This window comes from Astatotilapia calliptera, chromosome 2 (genome assembly GCF_964374335.1).
Source record: "Astatotilapia calliptera chromosome 2, fAstCal68.1, whole genome shotgun sequence".
Taxonomy (NCBI): Eukaryota; Metazoa; Chordata; class Actinopteri; order Cichliformes; family Cichlidae; genus Astatotilapia; species Astatotilapia calliptera.
Window position 1 is genome coordinate 29,032,242 of NC_137423.1, and position 23,052 is coordinate 29,055,293.

Here is a 23,052-nt window from a genome sequence, read left to right on the forward strand (position 1 = left end):
AACACAGTGACACAGATCAATATATGTACTCAGCTGACTACAGATAGACAATCCTGATCATTGAACAACTACCACTAAATTGGCAGGGAGAAGGAGATGAGTAAATATACAAGATGGATGATAGGAGGAAGAAAGAAAAAAAAAAAATGCTGTTCAGGTAACCTGGAAGGGTAAAGATGGGAGTTTTAAAAATAATTAAACAATCACACTGAAAGATGAAATAGCTACATATTCCAGGTAAACATCTAAAGAAAATCTGAATGTGTGAATGTTTCTGGGTATTATTGCCAAGTTTTTAGGACCAAAAAAAAAAAAAAGAAAAAAAAAAAAAGAAAAAAAAGAAGGGGATGCATCTGAAAAGAGCCGTCAGGTTGAGAACTCAAACTGAAAACGGGTGAATATGCGGTTCAGGAAAAGGACAAAAGTGCTTCGTTTTCCTTACAGCCCTACATTTCATGAAAACTATGAGCTGGATTTAATATAAAAAAAAACAAGAAAAATAAAAAAAAAAACACCATAACAAAACCCTGAACTGGACTGGAGAACTGAACTACGAGCAGCTTTGGTGTGCACCCATGCAAAGAGACGCAGCCTGGGGAGAAGGTTAGAAAAAAAAAAAAAAATTACAACTTAAAACCTCTTTACACCTAAAAATGAAACGATGTAAGGAAGAAAAAGGAAAAGCCAAAAAAGTGATTAGTCACTGGGGCTTACAGGTTGTCACAACTCAGCTTTGATTTGACAAGATTCAGTCCGACGCCATCTGTGGTTTAACGAGAAATGATGAAGAGGACGTTTTTGTCAATAGTAGCTAACTAGTTTGACAGATTTAACCACTGTGATGCACGAGAACAGAATGAGATTGACTAGTAGTACTCAAATCATCACAGTACCAGTCTAGCGGCACATCATTTTACACCTCTCACAAAATAATCGAAAGACAGAAAGAAAAATAAAAAATAAAATGTTTTTTTGTACTGAACTGCAGCCACTAGAAGACAGCTCTGCTGCCCTAACCTACAAGCACTAGCACTCTCCTGCTAGTGCCATGCAAGATCCAAAATAAAGCTGAAATGTAAAATAATAAGAAGAAAAAATTAAAACTGCATATCCCTGCGCTCAAAGTCGTGCTGTTACCAATGATGCAGGGATTTGTTTTTCCTTTTACCCCCACCAGTAAGCTCTCCATCCTTCACTGTGGGAGGTATTATCCAGAACATTCAACTTCTGATCAACCCATCAAAGACTACGTCTCATGATTTCTACAGAGGATTTGGTTTGTGATGGGATGAGCCGAACGGGGAAAGAATTGAGTTTAAGTAAAAACAACGTAGCAAACATAACACCATCGTAGAATTCATGATTTACACATCAACAAACACAATTCAATCTGTTTAGAAAGGAAACATGAGATACATCTTTTATTCACACTTTACAAAAAAAAAAGAATATTAAAAAAAAAAAAAAAAAGCTACCCCTTGAACAACTACAATACTAATGCCATTCAGGAAAGAAGAAAAAAAAACATGCATTAAAAAAAAAATTAAAAAGAAAAAAGATGGGGACCAAATTTATTCTTATTTAGGTGCTTCCCTCTCACTTTAAAACCTGAATTTCAATGCATTTAAAGTAATGAGATCTTTACTACAAATACAACAGGGAAGGGAGTGAGGGAAGCTGCATATGACCCTACTAAGTGCTTCTCATCTGTATAAAAGCATGACTGTTTAAGTAGCCATCTTGCTTGTGACAGATTTAATTCATTTTTTAAAAAGATGTATCAAATTCATAAGCAACAGGTTAGCCCATCCTAAGTCTGCTGACCCTCATCCCTTGTTTATCCAATCGCAGAGAAAGGAGGACCTTCAACCCTTTCCAAATTATAGAGGGAGGGGCAGGTCCACAAATGGCACTATAGCTGCAGTAACAAGGGTAGGAAAACTATACAAAGTGGTTGAGCAAAGGGGATTAAAAGATGCAGCTTGTGTAAGATAGTCGAGAGGTTAAAGTCCAAGATGGGCAGTTTAGGGTGAGAGGTGTTAGGTTGATGGACAGGCTTAGGGAGGTTTAAATCTGTGGCCGGGCAGGGGAAAGCTAGGGGCTGTGCGTTTCTGGGGGCATGGAGCTGTGTAAAAAGAGAGCAAAACATGAGTGGATTTATAAAGACAGGAAACCCTACTCATGTTCCTAAGAAAAGGAGAAAGGGTTGGTAGTGAAAGCATACCTGATTACTAGAGAGCTTAATGAATAGCAAGGATATACACATCATCATAACATTGTCACAGCTCATAAAAAAAGGAAAATAAACATTAACAAAAACCAAAAAGGACATAAAATCTTCACAAATGTCTCAACAGTATTTAAAAATAAAAGGAGAAAAGGTTGTTCAGGCGTTCGTCGCATGTAAATAGTGCAAGACAACGTCAACTGCTACAGTGAGGCACAATGTACATATATGTGGGGTTTATATAGGTTTTGCCAGTTACATCACTATTGAGCAAGTTATAGAAATGAACAGATGTAACTCATACTTGCGCGTCCTTTTGTCAGAAGTGATGGCAGCGGTGTGGATCAATGGCTTTGTTAATGGGCAAGAAGCAACAGTTTACTCAGTGTCTATTTACATATCAGCAAATGCCAGCAAATCATTAAAAAAAACTGCAGCGAGAAAGGGGAAAAATATACTGATGCATTAATTACAGTTAATCTCAAGGAAGTGCAAAGTTGTGACAGCGAACGCCTTGAACAATCTCTTCTTACGTCTTTTGTACAAGCTGGTAATATCAATTCATCTCAACATTAACTGGATAAAAATTTAGCCTTAGTTTACAATACAATCTTTTTTTTCTGATCATAATTTACTGATCATAATTTACTCTTCGTACAAAAAACGCCAGAAAACAGGTCTTTTGTGGTTCATATACAATCATGTAAAGACTGAGTCTAGATTTCTATTCTGTACAAACACTTGTGAAAAAAAAACCCACGGCTTTGTGTATGGAATTTATGGCTGGGGAAAGTCACTACTGGCCTCAGTGCTACAGATCTGCCTGCAAATTACATGTGGTGTGTGTGTGTGTGTGTGTGTGTGTGTGTGTGTGTGTGTGTGTGTGTGTGTGGGGAGCTGGATGGCAACTCCTGACAGTGAGAGGAATGCTGGTTTTATTCCTGTGTATCGGCCATTACTCGCTGTCCCTGCCCTAAAAGCAATCAAGACAAATACTGGTAATAGCCCCCCCACTCCCCAATCGCTTTGCCCATCAGCCTAAATCCCCTCACCGCTTGGTCAAAAAAAACAAAACAAAAACAAAAAAAGGTGACGCATGGGCCACATGAGCTCCTAAGCACAAGACTAACCTAACAGCTATACAGGCTGGGGTGAAATTGTCAGCAAACAGGATGGTAGCATCTATCAAATTTTCACATCGTGGCTTTTCAGCACTACACACCATCTGTGTGAAACATCAAATCTAAGCTCGGGATTCTTGTTTTCTAGGCATCTGTGGATTTTGGTAGCAGTACCAGGTCCAGGGTCAGAGGTGTAGACTATCTTGTAGCACCACGGGAGGCCATGACTACACAAAAGGCCTCAGCACCACAGTATGACAGCAGGAAATCTCACCTCATACGAGCTGCGCTACATCCGCCTCCTGGGATACTTAAACTACCAGCAAAAAGCTGCTCTAATCCCAACACATCTGCCTCAACAAATGTGTGTATCCTAGAAAACCAATCATGTAAGCTGGCTGCCCAAACTGTAGGGGATAACTAGCACAAGCAAAGGATGGAGTATTGAGACTGACAAGTCTGCTGTCTTTGCTGGTTTCAGGTTTATACAGGACAGACAGACATGCAGACCATCAGCCATGGAGCTCTTCAGTGGAAAGTCATTTCCTTCAGCCAAAATAAAAAAAAAGTATCCCCCCCTCACTCTTAAACCAAACAGTGCCCTAAGTGACAAATATGAATGAGCTACCATCCCTTCTCATTTTAAAAGACAGAAGCAAAGTGTGTAGGGTTGGTGGATCTTGAGAACAAAGGGGAGTCCAAAAACAAAATATGGTACACAAACAGGACTGAATTGAGCAGTTAAAAACAAAACAAACAAAAAAAAAAGAAAAATATAGAATATCTATAACATTATACGAAATCCCTGTCAGCCAGACCTCACTGTATGAATATTTTACAGGTTGTGTTTTTATGTCTTCCTCCTTCAGTTTGGTGGAGGGAAGAGCTGGTAGTGGGAGGAAGGAGGAGGGTTGAGAGGGAGAGGCTCCCCCTGGTGGTTAGGCAGGGTCTCACTACCTGCGTGTCGGCAGATGGAGCCCATTCACCTGGGGGGGCAGGTTGGGCAGGAGCAACTCCAGCTGAGCAAAGAGGGAGAAGTGGTCAGAGGGGATGTGTGGATGTGGGCAACCGCTGACATTGTTCTCTACAAGCCAGTGGTGGTCCAAAGGGCCCAAGATACCCAGCACGTTCAGGTGAGGCTTCGAGTAGAAAATATAGTCGATGACACCCTGAGAAGAGAAATAGAGAAGTGACTTTTGCATAGTTTTGTGTAAGAACAGACTGGTCCTCAATATCATTTAAAAAACAAACAAAAAACAAACAAACAACAAAACAAAAAAACAAATACATTTAATATAAAAAACAAAAACAAAAAAACAAAACACCACATATGTGTAATTACCTTAAAATCGAAGGTGTAGTTGGTATAAGGCATCAGGCCGTTCTCATAGGCGGTCTTTAACTTGAAGCCATGGGTGATCCTGCCATTAGATGTGCTGTTCTTGCCATTGCAATTGAATTTGGTCAGACAGTCGCTGTAACGGAGCTCCTTGAAGTCCTTGTGTGTGCAGTCCACTCCACCAGTACTCAGGTACTCCACTACGCCTGAACAGAGAAGAACTGAACCATCAGCATTTAAAAACAAAAAAAACATGATGATGACGTCAACGACAACAACTTATCCCACTAAAATATTGTTAAAAATAAAACAGGTGGAACATGGACCATTTTTTATTAGTTAAGAAAAAATACACCGTTTGCAAAGGAATTTGTGAGACTCCATTATTATTTCAACTCAAATTTGACTATAGTAAAAAACTTATAGCAAAAATATATTGCACTACTGTATGCAGTGAGCAGGCTAACAATTCTGTTCACCACCACAAAAAGGCAAATACTGATGTAATTTATGTTTTTATGAATGCCAAACAATTATTTTCATCTATTTATCCAATTATAATCAAACCCATTCTCAATTGCAAGGCAAGAGAAAATTAGGCAAAACAAGGTTGTCAGCATCTTTAAAACATGCCAGATTTAACCATCCTTTACTCGCTTCACTGAGATATGTTCGGCAGCAACAACATTAATCAGCTGTTAACATAAACTCAGCACTTCACTGGAGGCACCTCAAACACTTTTTTCAAATTTATTTAAAAAAAAATTTTTAAATTGTATTTTATGAACAATCGGTGCACTCGAAGTAAAACATTTTCTTAAGAGCAGGTCGAGTACAGCCTACTTACCCGAGTCAGGCAAGGAGTTGAGGTCAGCGCACAGCACCAGTGGAATGGCATTAGTCTCGCCAGAAACAGAGGACAACTTGAGGCTGCGTGTGGCCTTATCCACTATGCTTTTCACCTCTGACAGGAACATCATGGTCTGGACCAGCTTGACATCAGAATACTCTGGGTCCCAGTGCATGTGAGCATTGGCTACAAGGAGCAGCTGCTTTTCCATGCCATGGAGAGACTTACCAGCTGAAATGAGTGGCAGAGAAAGAAGGGTGGGGTGGGGCATTTATTAACAGGCATGTTTAACAGGGCAAAGGGGTACTAAGAGCATTAGGACAAACTGAACACATTGCCCTTGGCATAATCATCACCAAAATCCTCTGCAATACCTCTCGAATAAAATTCAGCGAGAAGATGAATTTGTAGTACAAAGGGCTGATCTTAACTGTCTACTCACAGGAGAGCTCCATCATCTCTTTGCGGACCTCAAGCAGTACAGCTACCCCAATGTTATCCTTTGTCATCACCCTGTTCAGCATAGCCTCTGAGCCCTCGGAGTTAGCCATGGCCAGCTGGTTAAACTCCACTGTGTGCTTCTGCACTGCACTGAACCTAAAGGCAAACGGGGAAAAAGAACTACTTAAAGCACTTTCTAAGCAGAGATGAGCAGAAATAATAAATAGAAAAGTCATAATAAGTTGGAAATACAAAGTATTAAGAGGTCCATAGAAATCAAAACCTGACATATTTGGCATTTCTCACATTCAGGGTTATGACTTTGCTATTGTGGACCATATTTTGTGCGATACTGGCAGTCTTGCCTTGGGGGGTCCAGTTCAAAATGCACAGCTGAATAGAGCCTACCCACCAACATATTGTTTGCAATCAAACTAAAATAAAATTAAAAACAAAATCCATAAATATTGTATCGGTCTGAATGCTACAAAGAAATAAGAATACTTTTCCTCTGACTCTACACAAAACTGGATGGCTTTAGACTTGGGAACTAACTGAAAAGCGCTCAGCCTTGTTTGGGAACCCACGTTTCATAACTATGAGGATTCACACAAAAATTTAGGTCATTGTGAAAGCACAAGAGTGCAAGTGGTTAGAAGAACCAAGATGATGATCTGGATGTGAGAGCAGCCAAATATCAATTAGGTAAGGTTTCTCATTTCATGGTCCTGCTATCAGAAGCTTTTGATCACCTTACTAAAGGAGTTCAGATAAGATAAGATGACCTTTATTAGTCCCACAGGTGGGAAATTTGTTTTGTTACAGCAAAAGTGCAAAGTTATGTAGCAGAAATGAGAAAACACTGGAATGCAATAAAATAAAATACAATAGAATAAAATATAATACTATATACAATAGAATAAAATAGAATAATATATACAATAGAATAAAATAGAAATACTATATACAACTGAGTAGGAAAATACAAAAATACAACTTCGTGAGTAGAAGAATTGCACAAGAATTGCACATATAGCAGTCTTATTGCACATGTGTGGGTTTGTGTGTTTGACCTCAAACAGGACCTCAAACCTGAGAGGTTGGGGTTAAAATTATACATGAATGGTGTGTATTATATAATTATTTATTCTTTTAAACTTCACTGACTGTGTGCATTCTCTGGTAAATCACAACTTCTCTAAAAGAGACAACTGGAGGTGAGCAACAACTATTTGAATGCTAATAAAAGCTACATGTAAAGCTTTTCTTGTCTCTAGAACAGTTTTAACAAAATGTTAAAAGGTTTATCGTTTCAGTTTAACCGTTTGTTGCACATATTGTCTTTATGATGGAACTTTTTGACAGTGATAAAAACATTACTACTATTAGGTGCTATATGAATAAACCTTTTAGCTTTAACGCAAGCATTACTAAAGACAAACTACATTAACCACTAAAGAGTGAAACAAAACTACACATACCAAAAGAATAGTTTCACTTCAAGTTGAAAACAACAGTTAAACTTTAAGTTAAGCTAAAGCTAGATTAGCCTTTTTGGTAATTGCATTATACGGCTGATGGCATCACTGTCTGGAGACTACAATAAAAACTTAGACTTTCTCCTTTGAAGTGAAGTTAAACTGATAAGATATGCATAGCAATACTTAAGCATAGGTTACAGTGTCCCAGTGTAATAGACTGGATTTTGAGTGAAAGGTTTACAACATGATATTTCATTTCTTTCTGAGAACTACTGCATCCACTTTGTGGACACTAGAGACAACCCAAAAGGAACATCGGTCACTCAGACAACAGCAGTAGGTGACGTCAGGTTTAATTGAGATTGTTTTATCACTAAGCTAAGCACTGGCTAACAAGTATTAGTGAATATAGTGAAGCAGTTTCAATCTAATTCACCACAGGAACTCAAATCACTGCGAGCTATTCTTAAACCAAGAAATAGTTGCCACAGGACAAAAACTATAGACACATACTTTTCTGTCCTGTAAAAAATTGCACATCCATCCACGTGCTTTCGATCCGACTCAGACATAGTTCTGGCTCGTGACTTTGGACTGAAGAACCCGTCATATCCTTGCTCCTTCAGCTCTGGCAAGAAGAAATTGTAGTACTGCTCTGTCTCAACTTCCTGCAATTAACAGCAAAAAACAAGTTCCAGGGTGAACAGGAAAGGCTGTTATTCATGGAAGTACATCAGTTAACCCCCTCTAAATATAAGGCCATCTGGCTACATTAGCCATCTATTAACAGGATGGGTAAGAGACAGCGTGTGATAAAATAGCCATGAAAATCTGCATAATATAATAACTAATGGTGATCTTTGGGGATGACACTGATGAATAGGAGAAACATCTTTGTGCAAGACATAATTTAAAGAGCTCCCAATTAACACTTCTTGGGGTATGTACACATTTGAAATGCAATACTATTCCCACCTTTTTATTCTTTTATATCTAAAATTTTCAAAACTCAGTTTGTATGTTTTATCGGGGTTTTTTTGGGGAGTTTCTTTCTTCTTCTTCTCACAAAAAAAGTATAACATTTTAATTTGACGCAGACTAGAGTTTACATATTAAAGTCTTTTCTGTTTTAAAATCTGGTTTTGAGCTTACACATTTTTACAAATGTAAAAACTAAATTACAACATTAATAATAAAACTGAAAGTGATACCAGAAGATTCAGGTTCAAGGAAAGTAAGACAATAATTTAACCTACATGTCCATTGAATAAGTATCATCTGAAAACATCACAAATCTCTGATTATTAGAACTGGTAGTCAATTCAGTATGGATGATCATGCACTAAATTAAATGGGCCAGGCTTGGAAGAGATTCGCAGAAACCAATACAAGTCTCTCCAGCTTGTATAGTTTTGCCTTTTAGCCGACATGACCCCTCCCAAGAATAGCTGCTACATCCATAACAAAACAGTGCAAAACTAGTTTTGCTTCACTCAGTATATGTGCTTGTCTTTACCCCTCGGCGGTCCTAAGGGCTGACAGATTGCAAAGCAAATAAAAACCCATCTAGTGGTGTCTTTATAATGAACAGGTGGCGTCTGAGCTAACGTGGTGCATTTAAAAAAATAAAAAATAAATTAAAATAAAATGGATAACAAACAAATGGATAAAAACATAATGAATTAGGCCTCTAACAAACACAAAGATCACTAGTTCCAATAGAAGCACCTGAATATTTAGCTGCAAACAAAAGGTCTAATCTAAGCACTCAACCACAAAAGAAAAGTTTGCAATTTGTTGACACTGTCCATTAGACTGAACACATCACAATTTTCAAAACTGTCAACTGAACATAGTACTCTAATAAGAGTGTTAGCATAACAGTTTAAATGTGATATTGTTAAAATAATGAGTGACAGAATTTTGTGTTTGTGTGTGGTCATGAGAAAATTTTAGACCAATTTCTTGGATCCATTTGATAGAAAACAAAATGGAAACAATTAAGAGCCAGTGAAAGAAACTATGACATCTCTCACCTGCAAGCTGATGATGTCTGCATTGCAGCCCATGATCTCCTGCATTATGGATTTTTTCCTGTACTCCCAGTTTAGAGCCCAAGTGGGACAATAGCCATATAGCTGACGTGTGGCATACTTATCACACAGCACATTGTAGCACATCACAGAGAACAATGCTGAGGAGACAAACAGGAGAAAAACGAACAAAAACATCTTAACTGTGCACACAGTTACAATTAAAAATTCATTAAAAACAAAACAAAACAACAACAAAAGAACCACAAATCTGCAGTTGCTTGCAACAGTAAAAGAAAATAAAAATGCTGAGTAAATCTCATCATTACGGAAAGCACCAAAATCAACTACCAATACTTCTTCAAACCAGGAATCAGATCAGCCGTTCTTTTTGACTCATTTGTTTTGCTTTGCTTCAGCAACCGAAACAATGCTTATACACTAGACTAAACACAAGTGGCAGAGCTTCTGCTCTAGAAAGAGGGGCGACACTAAATTTCACACCAAACAGATTATAAATTTGTGCACCTTTCAGATCATAGGAAACATTCAGCATGTTTGTGTCAAACTGGGCATTTTCTTGATGATCAGATACATGCGAATGGCAGTCAGTTTATGTGGGTGCAAGCTGGATCCATACTAAACTACATCAAACTTTGGTTTGCAAACTTTGTACTTTACATAACTGTAGCTTCCAGACTTGATGTCATAGTTTACAAATCCACTACCAAATGTTGTAACCTGATGACGCAGTCTTCTCTGGACTGTATACTACTATGAGGACACTTGTGCGCAGTGTACATCTTTAACAGGTCTGAGCTGTCTAAATGAGTTGCAGTCTGAACCGCTCTTTTAGGATCTACCAAATATTTGTGGTTTAAAGCCACAGTGCTCAACTGATCACTGCATTGCATACCATCCTGAAACTCACAACCACACAAGACAAAAACCATACAGGTACTTCTGTTCAAAGTCATGTTGTGTGTATTTTGTTCTTACCCGAGGGCCGTGCTCGATCAGTTTCCTGGAGTGTAATCCACGACCGGGGTGGGGGTTGTTCTGTTGGCACTGAGTTTATGGAAAATGGTTCAGCATAGGTATCAACATATTGTCAAACAGGGATTTATTTAAAGAAAACAAACAAACAAACAAAAACAAAACCACACACACTACATGATCTGTTGAGCCTGCTTACTGATTTACCTTTTCAGTAAAAATGACAACATATGCTGAAACTTCTCACAAAAGCAAGAGAGAGAACACTCACTGCGCTTTATAGCCCCCGCCAGATTGTCTAACAAGTAGCTCAGCAGCCTCCGCGTGCCATCAGGTTCCTGGTAGAGGCTCAGAATTTCTTGTGCAAGTGGGTTTCCTGTTGAAGGAAAAGCAAATCAAAGCTAAATCATCAGTGTTTCCCCTACCCGAGACCTCCTGGGCCCCCAAATAAACATAGGAGGAAAAAAATAAATAAAAAATGTAGACAGAAAAAAAAGAAAAAAGGATACATTTATTTTGTACATGTCATTACCAATGAGCATTTGTTCACTTCCGCTTGAGTCTGAACTGTACACGTGTTTAACCATGTACTTCACTGAAATTGTACAACCCCTAACCACCCACCCACACGAGGGAATCAGGATAATGTTACTCAAGTGGAACACTTGTTAGGTTACTGTACATGCAATGAAATGTTGCCAACAGCAGTTACTCTGTCTAAAACAACAGCATGTATGACCCTATTTCAAGTTTGTCTTTAATAACAGAAGAAAATGATAACATAAACATCAGTTGCCACCACTGCCAATTCACCCTCTACTGTTGCTGCATCCTTAGAGAAATAAAAATACACCTTATAATATCGAGGGATTTCCAGTCCAGAATGGCTACAAAAACATTGAAGAGCCACTCACCTTTCAACCCCAGTGTTTGTAACTGAAAGAGTTTCCCCAATTCAAATGGCAGAACCCGCAACTGGTTGTTATTTAAAAGCAGTTCCCTGTGGAGGGCAGATGGGAAGTGGATCATTAGAAACTAAACTTCTAAGATTAAAAATAAATACATAAAACTCTTTGTCTTTCAAAAACATTTTCCGAAAGTCGTCATTTAAAAATACAAGCATTACTTGACAGTGTTAAAATGATTATGAATGCAGCCTTTTAAATTAAAGTGAGACATTTCAACAGATGGGACAAGAGTGACAACAGTGGTAAAAATCAGCAGCTGGTCATTGCAGAGAGAGAGAGAGAGAGAGAGAGAGAGAGAGAGAGAGAGAGAGAGAGAGAGAGAGAGAGAGAGAGAGAGATTATATATATATATATATATATATATATATATATATATATATATATATATATATATATATATATATATATATATATATATATATATATATATATATATATATATATATATTTTTTTTTTTTTTTTTTTTTTTAATTAAAGTAAGGTATGAAGAAAATAGTCCTTTATAACCCAATTTAGGATACAGGTTTATCACTTACCTGAGAGACACCATGTTGCCGAGCTCTGCCGGCAGGCTCCTGATCTTATTGGATGAGAGATCCAAGTACACCAGGTTGTGTAGTTTGGCAATGTCTGGCGGGATGCGTGACAGTGAGTTGTCACTGAGGTGCAGGGCAGTGAGGTGGGTCAGAGACCACAGGGCTGTGCTGAGACTCCTTACTCTGCCTGTGGCGAAAATGGGGAAAAGGCCAAACAGGACAATAAGTCCAAGAATCCAAGCCATTTTCACAAAGATAAATGTGAAAGAAAACTGTCCCCCATTGATATGAATAAGTCAAAACAGGTGAGCTGATTTCACAGTGGAAAAACAAAAAAAAACAAACAAACATGTTTGCAATATTTCTCTTTGATAGTGAGGATTTAGTAATTACTTGTGTGCAGCTGTGCAAAGCAATGGAAAAAAATATGTGAGAGGAAAATAAATTTAAAAACCCCCAAATGATTTATCTACACAAGCAGAAGATACTCACCACTGATTTCCAGCTCAGCCCAGTATGACTTCTTCCCATTTGCTGCCTCCTCACTGGACATAATTGTGTACATCCGCCTGGGATCCGGCGGGTCATATTTTTCCTTGGGCATTCCTATAACACTAGAGAAATAATTTATATTTTAATTAACCAACAACTAAAAGTATACTAAAAATGAAGTTCAAGCTCATAAATGTAGCCTGAAATAATCCAAAGTAAGTTTGAAGTGATGTGTCTCGCTCATCAGGTTAGCCCAGGTGACTGTAGCGACCACCAAGATGTGATTAAAGTCATAAGTTTCCGTTTACTGATTATAAAGCAATGAGTTTCCTTCATATGGAGCTGTTAAAATGTCAACAGCTCCCTATAAAGACCGTGATTTCGCTTGAGTTACATAATTTAACAGCGTAAAATAATTACAACTGTAGAGCCATATTTTCCACGCCAACTTGAAAAACTAGGCTCTTAACAGTGTGAAGCTTTAATTTGTGCAATAATTAAACCACATTTGTAAAAATTAGGTTAGCACATTTTTCCTCTCAGTGACGCTAACTGATTAGTCTAGCTTAACCTAATTAGGCAGCTATCGAACTACACATAACAGACGCTAGTTAACAAACTAGCTCGCTTGCTAACTAGCACGACGGAAAACAGACAAACAAAATTTACCAGTTAGCCGACGCTAACGCCCTTTTCAAGTGGGTAAATGGATAATACACTAAATAATATTAAAAGATACCATGCAGTCTCGCTTTATATAATACCAAAGCACTGAGTTGCGCATAAACACTAGGCCACGCAACAACGCATTAGTTAGCTGTCATTAGCTAGCTTCCACTAGCAAGAAGCACTATCACGGAGATAAACAGAGAGGAACCCAATGCACACAAAGCGACAAAGCTGGACTTGAAAGCAATTTTGAGCTATTTAGCTTAGCTTGTGTTAGCTTATTGGCTAAAAGCTAACATCCTAATTATGTGAAGCTGACCACTTCCTATTAAATAAGTGTTATTTCGGAAAATTACGGCAGCACTTCTAACATTCCGCATAAGATTTTGGTCAATTGGGTGAAAATGGGTGAGTTAAAACAGAAAGGATTCAATTTTTACCTGCAAGAGCATACCAAATCGCGAGGACGACTGCGTGTTCTCTTTTGTTTTCTAGCTACTTCTCACCCGTTTCCGCTGCTGTATCATGGCGACTGTAAGGATTTTTTTTTCCTGTGCCGATAACGGCGCCTGATCTTATTGGTCAGCGTGTGGAAGGTCCAACCAGCTGTTGAACCACAATAAATATCAAGTGAGGAATGATGGACCTTGAGATGGAGCGACAAAATGCCATTATTCACTTTACTGTGGCTTATCTAGAAATCATGCTCAATCAAGCACAATGATTATCACGTATTGTGTACTCTATCGGCATAATGATGTAATGCTTGCATCTGTGTGGAAGTAAATTACACACAATGACAAAACTTTTCATAGAAAAAGGCAATATAATTTATTGAGAAAAGTGAGTTCTACAATTAGTTTGACTTAATTAGGCCAAACAAAGAGGGCCACATTTTTATACAAAAAAATAAAATAAAAATAAAGGTCACCAACATGTAGCCACACATCTGAAAGCACATTGATTTGCTCTCCTGATATGTAGACTGTAGTATTGATATTTTAACCTTATATATATATATATATATATATATATATATATATATATATATATATAGTTTATTAGTTTACCTACAAAATAAGCACCAATATGAAACGTGAAACACAGACTCTTTTATTTAACACTGACAGACATCTAGGAGATGATCCTGTAGATAAGTTAAGGACTCTTCCACATGGAGAGGTAAAGCTTGGTCGAGGTCAGCCTGAGATCTGGACAGAAAGGCTTCAACGGCTTCCTGAACGGCAGGTCGTGATACCCTGTCATCAGGCTTATAGACTGACATGCCAACTCTGCCTCTGGGCTCTGTTAATGAGTTGCAGAGATAGCCTGTGGATAACAGATAACGTAAATTAGGAGGACACACAAACAAACATTGTAGAGTTAGACAGTTGATTGACTTATTGTTACAGTGGAGGATGTGGTACACTGGGTACAAAAAAGTGACTGTAACCTATGTTTTAGAGGCATTCACCAGGAAATGCAATGACAGTGATTTAAAAAAAACATCACAGGGCAATAATGCCACAAACAACAGTGCAAACAAGACTCCTGTCAGCAGGAAATGTGCAAGCTCATCCAAAAGGCACATATTGCAATTTTTAATCTATTTATTTACCTGCCTCTATAATTTGCTAAATACTGAAAAAGCTGATAACGCTGTGTACAACAAACATTTATTGTATCAATGCAAAATTGCCCTCATTGTCGCCATCAACAATCATCTTGTCTTCAATATTATATACTTCATAGGAGACCATTTATCTACCACAGCTGCAGATACTGCGAAGCAATTTCCAGCTGTTTACCAAAATCTCACCTTTCATTGCTTTGTTATAGCTGAGCAGCAACATCCAGAGGAGATGCACCAACTCCTCCCACTTGAGCCACTTTTCAGTGCCATCCTAGAGATTACAGACATTAATCAGTGGCATTGAATCATCGTTTATGGTCACTTGTTTTGTTTTGTTTTATTTCTCTCAAAAAAATTAAATAGAACAAGAAACAAGAATCACAAATTTGTGACTTGAAAACATCAACAAGAAGCTGTCTGCGTCTCTAAAGTGAAGATCACGATGATATAAATCATTCCCATAGTATACTCAATTACAGGCTCACAATTATGTTTATTTTGAGGCTTTATTAATATACAGATGTTAACAGTAGCTGATGCTTTTTTCATTGTCCAATAATAGAATTTGGAAAAAACATGCAAATGAGGACACAGCACACTTTATTTGGTTGTATTAAATGCAGTATACTGGTACACAAAAAGTAGGCCTGAATTAAAGACTTGGTCATGTTAGCCACATTAGCCATGCACTGTTCTGTGGGAACACTACTATTGAGATAATGATGGCAGACTGTGAGGCAACTAGATTTAGCTGGCTAAATGTTGTTTAATCCTAAGCCAAAGCTGCAACTATAAATAAGAAACACAAGTCTAGTGTTTCAGGCAGTGTTTCAACAGTTTCCTTTCAAGAGAAGACAACATAACGTTGAAAACTTTGGGAAAATCTACACAAGGTAAATAGCACACACTAAAGAACAGTGGAAACCCCTCCCCCAAAAACATATTCTGGGAACTAAAGTACTGTAAAGAAGTTGGCCAATGACATAAAAATGAAGATAACAATCAGGAATGTAATATTCACCATAGGGTCTGGTGCTACAGTGCAGTGTTTTAGAAAGTGAAGCAGCAGACTGAGCGACATGGGCAGTGAGATTTTCACTGGGCATGCATAGTCCAGCAGATGTTCCAACAGCTTACATCTCAGCAGCTTACTCTGTAGGCTCTCCAACAACAACATCCTGGGAGTCAAAAACAGATCAGTCAAAGGCAGCTTGAAAAACTAGTGGGAAAAAAGGGTCAACCTTGCTATTAGAATAAATATATGTTTGCTTATATAATTTACTTAATTGATGTACTTACAAGATTTAAATATATTTCCATTAAAGCAATGCAATGAAAACACAATTATTTATTTTTCCATACAAACAGCCCTTTATTTAGTTTAAGTGAGGAGTTTCTATAATACAGACAGGTAAATTTTGTTTGTGATGATATTACCACTCATTACCACAAACAAGCAATATTTGGGCTGCAAAGGCAAGTACCCAGCAACATAGGCAAAGTAATAGGATAGGACAACAGGAAGCACTGTTGAGCCTACAGTGGAAAAACGCCAAAAAAAAAAAAGCCTGGAGACTTTTCAAATAAGGATTATAATGTTTTTTAAAAAGTGCCCTACAGGGAGGATAACTACAGAAATACTTAAAAAAAGAAAAATTGATTTCTGGCTTCTTGTATTTACACTTTCCACTTCACATTTTAGTAAGCTCCTTTTCTGTTTTGCTAAGAGTTCAAATGATTCAAGGTAAAAATGTAAAAATGTTCGCGTAAAAATTAAAAATAAAGTACTCATCATTCCATAAATTCTGATAGAAAATGGAATGAAAAACATTTACAGACTACTGAGCAAAAATAACGTGATTTAGTCTAGTAGATTTTTTCCCTACACCATTAAATATTCTGAACACACGTCTCCTCCTCACCTGTGAGCTCGTAGGGGCACGTTACTGATGAGCATATGGAAGAGCTCTTGGGACAGCTTGGCAGAGGTTAGAGCAGGAGAACAATCCACCTCCAGAGCCAGAGAAAGCATCCTTTGCAAGCAAGACACCATTCTGTAGGAGACAGAGACATACACTTTAAAAAGCAGACAGAAATTGGAATTGTTAAAACCTTTCATAGTTTTAGCTCTGTATGCCAACACAGCAGATTTTAAATCAAACAGTCGAGATGCATTTTCAGTCCTGACTTTAAGGGGTTGAAAAAATAAATAAAATACATAAACTGTAGTCCTGGAAAATTACAGCTGAGAATATAAACTTCAAATGCATATATAATGTTTTGTTACAAATTTTTTGTGGTGGTGTAAAAAGCCAAAATCACACCACTAAATCACTGTCTAAACATTTCTATAGCTAACTGTGACATACATGCAAATCAGTTGTTTATTCTGCTCAAACTACCACTTCTTTATTTAAGAACAATTTATTCTAATTCACCTCATATATTCTCTTTCTTGGGTCGTTTCTCTACCCTTTCCATGCTCTGTTGATTTCATAATGGCAGAAAACAGCCATTTGATGACCTCCCTGTAAAAAAAAAAAAAAAAAAATTAAAAAAAAGATATCAAAAATGACTTTAAATATGATACTTATAAAGAAAATGGCAAAATAATTAAAACAATCTGGTTTGTCACTGGGTGTATGTGATAATTATTTGTTGTCAATTGTATGAGTATTATACTTGATGAAAGATGTCATCATTAAAACTGTGAATGACCATTTGTGTCAACTAAACCTGAGTATTTTTGTTTGTTTTTGTATAAATGACGGTAGGTTAAAAATGAAAAAAACACCTCTCTTCTTAACAAAACATTTGCTTCCATACTGTTAAAACAAACCCAGCAGAATATCTTCACAGAAGAAAGTTTTACCCAGGCCTCCATCATAAACTCGCCAAGTAAGGGTATCCAACCTCAATGATATACAATCAAACTCAAGTGCTTATGTCCAAAGTTACCCATGTTTATAATACAGGTTGGCTATCATGCTCACCTAACCCGGGGAAACTGCTGATCACACGACAATGTTGCCTTTGCTATCGAATGGTGCAAGGAGGATGTAGAGCATTTGGCCCGAAAGTCGTCCTCCAAAGTCTGCACAATGTACTCCAGGAACATGCGCACCACATCACACCGATGCCTTTGTGTGTGCTCCTAAGGAGGCAAAAGGTTAGCAAGTAGGGAAATGATATTGGGCTGCAAATGTCTGCATTTTAGAGCAGATTGAAAACAAAAACAGCCTGACAAACAAGGTGAAACAAGCAAGCAAACTCAAAATGTTTGACTAGTAATGGGACTGCAAATGTTTTTCACCATTGCAACTAAATTATTTTCAATATGCTCTTGTTCATAGAGTTTTTGGATAAACTTCGTAAATCAGTACCTCATCGGTCATGACTGAGGTCAGTAACTCCCAATCCCACGGAACTGTGTTTTTATCAACCATGTGGTGCCTGCAATCACACAACATTCTTAGTCTAAGACATTCAAAGACCAAAAAGCAAGTGACAATTTGTAAGATATAGACTATGCAATTTAAACATACTCATCAAACTCATATTGCTACAGTCTCTTTACCTTTGTGACCTCATCAGGAGCTTAAAAGCCTGCACGCAGAGGTGATGAGGAGACTGTAGGTCGAGCAGAATGCCGTGGAGTAGGTGTGAGGTGATATCTCTGGGGGGATAGTAACCAGGCTGTAGTAGGTCAGACAAAAGCTGCAAAGTACCTTCTGGATAGTTCTCGTCAATCGTACTGTAAACCAGACTCAGACTCTGGCGACATAGCACCTCGGGAGTTACAAAATCTTCATCATCCTCTTCAAACTATGGAAAGAAAATGCACTTGCTTCAGCATTTGATCAGTTAATGAGGGTACCAGGAAATACAAATATAGATATCTGGGCAGCAGTCTCTCACCATTGCTTTTTGAGATGTTCCAGCTAGTAATTTCCTGAGTGTAGATGGGCACACAAAATGTCTATCCTCTCTACTGACCGCCCTGCAGTCCATGGTCTCTTCATTCATGTCTTCTCCATCACTTTCATCTTCCCATGGGAAAGACCCTGGACTGTAAAGTCCAAGATCTCCCTTGTACGTCTCAGTCTCCAACTGCCATTCAGGCGTATCTTCAGCTGATTCGGATCTAGGAGATGACTCAGCAGGGCTCTTTCGACTATGAGATATAGGACTTGTATTGGAGGGAGGGTCAGGCTCAAAAGGCTCAGAAGAGTTTGATGCAGTAGTAGGAGAGAAGGGGGATGAGTTACCAGAGCTGCAGGGTTGTCTAGATTTTTCTGGTTCGTCTAATTTTGGCTGATTCAGGTCAGAACAGGGGGATTCCATTTGAGCTTCGTCCTGTGATGACGATGCCAAATCTATGGATGTAATAGGTAGAGCTGAACTAACTCCATCGCTCGGACCATCGTGTATGTCCTGTGATGAAGATGCCAAATCTATGGATGTAATGGGTAGAGCTGAACTAACTCCATCGCTTGGACCATCGTGTATGCTATGCTCTTTTGAACTTGCAACAGAGTTTTCTCCCACTGAGCGAGGAGAATCTGCAGGGCTATGTAGGTGCTGTGGTTCATCATCTTGTACCTGTGTGTTTGTACATTCCTCACTGTTGTTTTCTTGTCCATCCTTAGGAGGAGACACATCAAACAAAGGCCCAACGTTAGAAACGTTTGGAGTCGTAGTTGTACTTAAATTACTATTGCAACAAGGTGCTTCACCATGACTGTTCAGAGACATTTGAGTACAATCTTTGGTCACATAGACAGAACACTTTGAGGTTTTCAGTTCTGCAACATGTGTTTCTAGAAAAGGCAATCGTTTCAACTTTACAGCTGGTGTGTTAGGACAGGGGGCTGCTTTATTGTCTTTTTTTGGATGTTGTGTTTCAGGTATTTGAGGATTTAGACGTCTCTGCTTTGGTTTTGGGTCACCACAGTCCTGCTGTGGAGCACAAACAACGGAGTCCGTCAAAGGCGTTTTTTGGTTATTAAAATCTTGACTTTGTGAGATGTGATTTAAATTTGTATTTGTGTTTTTTGATTGACAGTCATCTGGTGGTAAATTCTCTGTCTCCTGCTCTGTTTCATTTTCAGTCAAGTCTACTAATGCTGTGCCAGTGCCATTTTGCCTTCTCCGTAGCTCTGGAAGAGTCCATCTTGGATCTGTGAGGTCAATATAATTCTAAAAAAAAAAAAGGAAAAGATAATTATTAAAAAATTAATATTAAATCAAATATAACCTTTGATTGTTTTTTTTTTTCATTTCTGAAAGAAATAGGGGGAAGAAGGAAAATCATCCTTACCTTACTTCTAAAAGATTATTTAGCTTTTGTAACTATGTACCACTTTATCTTATTATAACAGGTCTTATTAATATTGAATTATTCCTGAAGAAAACTACAGAAATTACAAGAAAACTTGCTCAGAGAATTTAGGATACACTGAAGGTGGTCATACCAAATAGTGTCTGTAATTATTCAGACTTTATTTTACCTGACTTACCTTTAAGCTTTCTCACCAGTCCCTCAACATAAGCTTAAAAAATACTCTCTCCATTTAATTACATATTCATCTTCTGTGAGCTTCAGTTACAGTTATAATAGTAATATTTCAAATGCATAATATCTAACCACCTCCACAAATGTCAGCCAATGGTTTTGGTAGCGGTTTCAATCAACTCCATCAAAGGCAAGAAAAGTTTAACTGGTGACTTCCAGTCACCAGCAGTTTATTTAGCTGTTGTGAAGTCTCTGAATGCCACTGACAATCTATGGTCTCTGGTTATCAACTTGCTGCTTGTCAGTTTGTGTGTGGTTGCACCTCCCCTAATCAGTTATCAGGATCTGCCCAAGTACTGACTAACCAAACTGATTACCATCTGCAACTAAATCTTCAGTTTTCTTTCTTCTTGCTATGTCAAATGCTTTAGAAAAATTGATCAACAATCCAATGCAACACTCCTTGACTAGAGATGCGATCATATAATTTACTGACTCTTATGATGCTGTCAAGGTACTACACTATATTGCCAAAAGTATTCACTTGTCTGCCCTCACACATATGAACCAGTGGTGGTCCTTTCTTAATCCATAGAGTATTATGATGTTGGTTAACCGCTTGCAGCTATAACAGCTTCAACTCTTCCGGGAAAAATTTTCCAGGAAGTTTTATAAGTGTGTTTATAGCCATTTTTGATTATTCTCCACAACTACATTTGTGAGGTCAGACACTGAAGTTGGACAAGAAGGCCTGGCTCAAACTCTCCACTCTTATTTCCCCCAAAGGTGTTCTATCAGGTTGAGGTCAGGACTCTGTGCAGTCAAGTTCTTCCACACCAAACTAACTCATCCATGTCTTTATGGTCCTTGCTTTGTGCACTGGTGCACAGTCATGTTGGAACAGGAAGGGGCCATCCCCAAACCTTTCCCACAAAATTAGGAATATGAAATTGTTCAAAATTATTTGGTATGCTGAAGAATTAAGAATACTTTGCACTGGAACTAAGAGACCGAGCCAAAGTCCTGAAGAATGATCCCACATGATAATCCCCCCTCCCCCAACCTTTACACTTGGCAAAATACAGTCAGACAAGTACATAACACGTCTCCACGGCTGTACAGTCCAGTGGTGGCATGCTTTACAACACTGCATCCAGTGCTTTGCATTGAGCTTGGTGATTTTTTTAAGGCTTGGACAAAGCTGCTCAGCCATGGAAACCTATTCCATGAAGCTCCCTTTGCACTGTTCTTGAGCTAATTGTCTAAACTGACTGCAGAAAGTTGGTGATCTCTGCCCACTACGCACCTCAGCATCCGCTGACCGCTCTGCAATTTTACGTGGTCTACCACTTCCTGGCTGAGTTGTTGTCATTCCCAATCATTTCCACTTTGTTATAATACCACTAACAGTTGACTGTGGAATATTTAGTAGCAAGGAAATTTCACAAATGGACATGTTGCACAGGAGGCATCCTATCACAGCACCACGCTGGAATTCAGATAGCTCCTGAGAGAGACCTATTCTTTCACCAGTGTTTGTACAAAAAGTCTGCATGCCATGCTTGATTTTATACACCTGTGGCCATGGAAGTGACTGAAACACCCGAATTCAATTATTTGGATCCGTAAGTGAATTCTTTTGCCAATGTTGTGTATCTCCCGGTCAAAACCCACCGGAAATAGTAGTGCAACTGAAAAGCTATGGAGTTTTCTTTTGCAATTTTTATAGATAAAAGAACTAATGCTTTATTTACGTTTGCTTTAATGGCTGATATACACAATGTCTGTATTGCTGGTTAATTGGTTAAACTTAAAACCCAAATAATTATACTTTATGGAAGGACAGCATGTACAGTTCAAGAAGAAGGTACAGAGTTGTTGTAATTGGTCTCACAGTTCTTTTGGAGGTGGCTCTCCCTTTAATATCTGGATGTATAAGACTATGTATAAGACCAAGCCACAGAATAGCGAGCAATTTGAGTCAAAAAGACACTCCTATCAGGTTATCTTATCCTTCCCCATGGGCAGTTTCTCATTTGACTAGCAAATGCTCGCCTGGTATAACATAACAAAGAGCTCCTTTACATAAAATATACAACAAAGATTTTGGTAGACACATTTTACTACGCAATTTAATCCGCATTAATGTTAACTATCATTCCCAGTTTCATGCACTATGAAAAAATTAAAACTATTTAGCAGCGCATTTACAGTACAGTAGTACAGTAGCAATACATTTATAAACAATAAAGACATACAGCAGATACTAATGACACCATTTAAACATAAATGCTTGTTTGAGCAACAAAATTATTTTACAATAACAAAGTTATAAACAAAGCGCCAAATAACTTATTTACCTTTAAGCTAGGTTATAGCGTCTTTCACCAGTAATGTCGCTACATTTGACTTGTGCTGCTACTTGACCGCAGAGCGTTAATAAGCAGGCCGTATCTTTTAACTTTTGTTTGTTTTTTCTCTATCCAGGTGACGAGCAACAGTCTGAGAATACCTACTGAAATGTACCCTAGTTTCTACAGCAACCGAGTTTCAGTCCGCTTACCGGTGGGAGGGCGAGCTTCACGGCATCGACTTCAACCCGCACAGCGGAGAGAGGCATCGGGTCAGGCTTGGCAGTGAATGTACAGTAGGACCCGACGATCTCCACGTCGGAGTCGTCTGAGCTGAGACTGATCACATCATCCATTTCTCTTCAGTCATTCAAATTCAGCAGCCAATGCACAAAAGCA

At 38.2% G+C, this 23,052-nt stretch overlaps 2 protein-coding genes across 6 annotated transcripts; both read right to left on the reverse strand.

Annotated features, from left to right (window-relative positions):
* Nucleotides 1-4,058: 4,058 nt before the first annotated feature.
* Nucleotides 4,059-13,735, reverse strand: cnot6a (CCR4-NOT transcription complex, subunit 6a). 2 transcript variants are annotated; one of them, XM_026192279.2, is made up of 12 exons: nucleotides 13,595-13,735; nucleotides 12,486-12,607; nucleotides 11,994-12,180; nucleotides 11,403-11,488; nucleotides 10,760-10,864; nucleotides 10,492-10,560; nucleotides 9,496-9,653; nucleotides 7,973-8,127; nucleotides 5,980-6,134; nucleotides 5,535-5,768; nucleotides 4,691-4,893; nucleotides 4,059-4,517 (listed from the first exon to the last, which is right to left on the reverse strand). In XM_026192279.2, exons 2-12 carry the CDS (start codon nucleotides 12,595-12,597, stop codon nucleotides 4,302-4,304), a joined length of 1,680 nt encoding a protein of 559 aa, XP_026048064.1. In that variant the 5' UTR covers nucleotides 12,598-12,607; nucleotides 13,595-13,735; the 3' UTR covers nucleotides 4,059-4,301. The 2 variants fall into 2 exon arrangements, with proteins under 2 accessions (XP_026048064.1, XP_080163475.1); XM_080307349.1 differs by lacking the exon at nucleotides 13,595-13,735 and adding an exon at nucleotides 13,155-13,175.
* Nucleotides 13,736-14,246: 511 nt separating this feature from the next.
* simc1 (SUMO interacting motifs containing 1) lies at nucleotides 14,247-23,009 on the reverse strand. Of its 4 annotated transcripts, none has more exons than XM_026192257.2 (11): nucleotides 22,866-23,006; nucleotides 19,934-19,986; nucleotides 18,706-19,431; nucleotides 18,365-18,612; nucleotides 18,171-18,240; nucleotides 17,781-17,941; nucleotides 17,226-17,315; nucleotides 16,710-16,841; nucleotides 15,809-15,965; nucleotides 14,974-15,058; nucleotides 14,247-14,483 (listed from the first exon to the last, which is right to left on the reverse strand). In XM_026192257.2, exons 2-11 carry the CDS (start codon nucleotides 19,958-19,960, stop codon nucleotides 14,272-14,274), a joined length of 1,908 nt encoding a protein of 635 aa, XP_026048042.1. In that variant the 5' UTR covers nucleotides 19,961-19,986; nucleotides 22,866-23,006; the 3' UTR covers nucleotides 14,247-14,271. The 4 variants fall into 4 exon arrangements, with proteins under 4 accessions (XP_026048042.1, XP_026048050.1, XP_026048032.1 ...); XM_026192265.2 differs by lacking the exon at nucleotides 22,866-23,006 and adding an exon at nucleotides 22,663-22,787; XM_026192247.2 differs by lacking the exon at nucleotides 19,934-19,986 and having other exon boundaries at nucleotides 22,866-23,009.
* Between the last annotated feature and the right edge of the window lie 43 nt (nucleotides 23,010-23,052).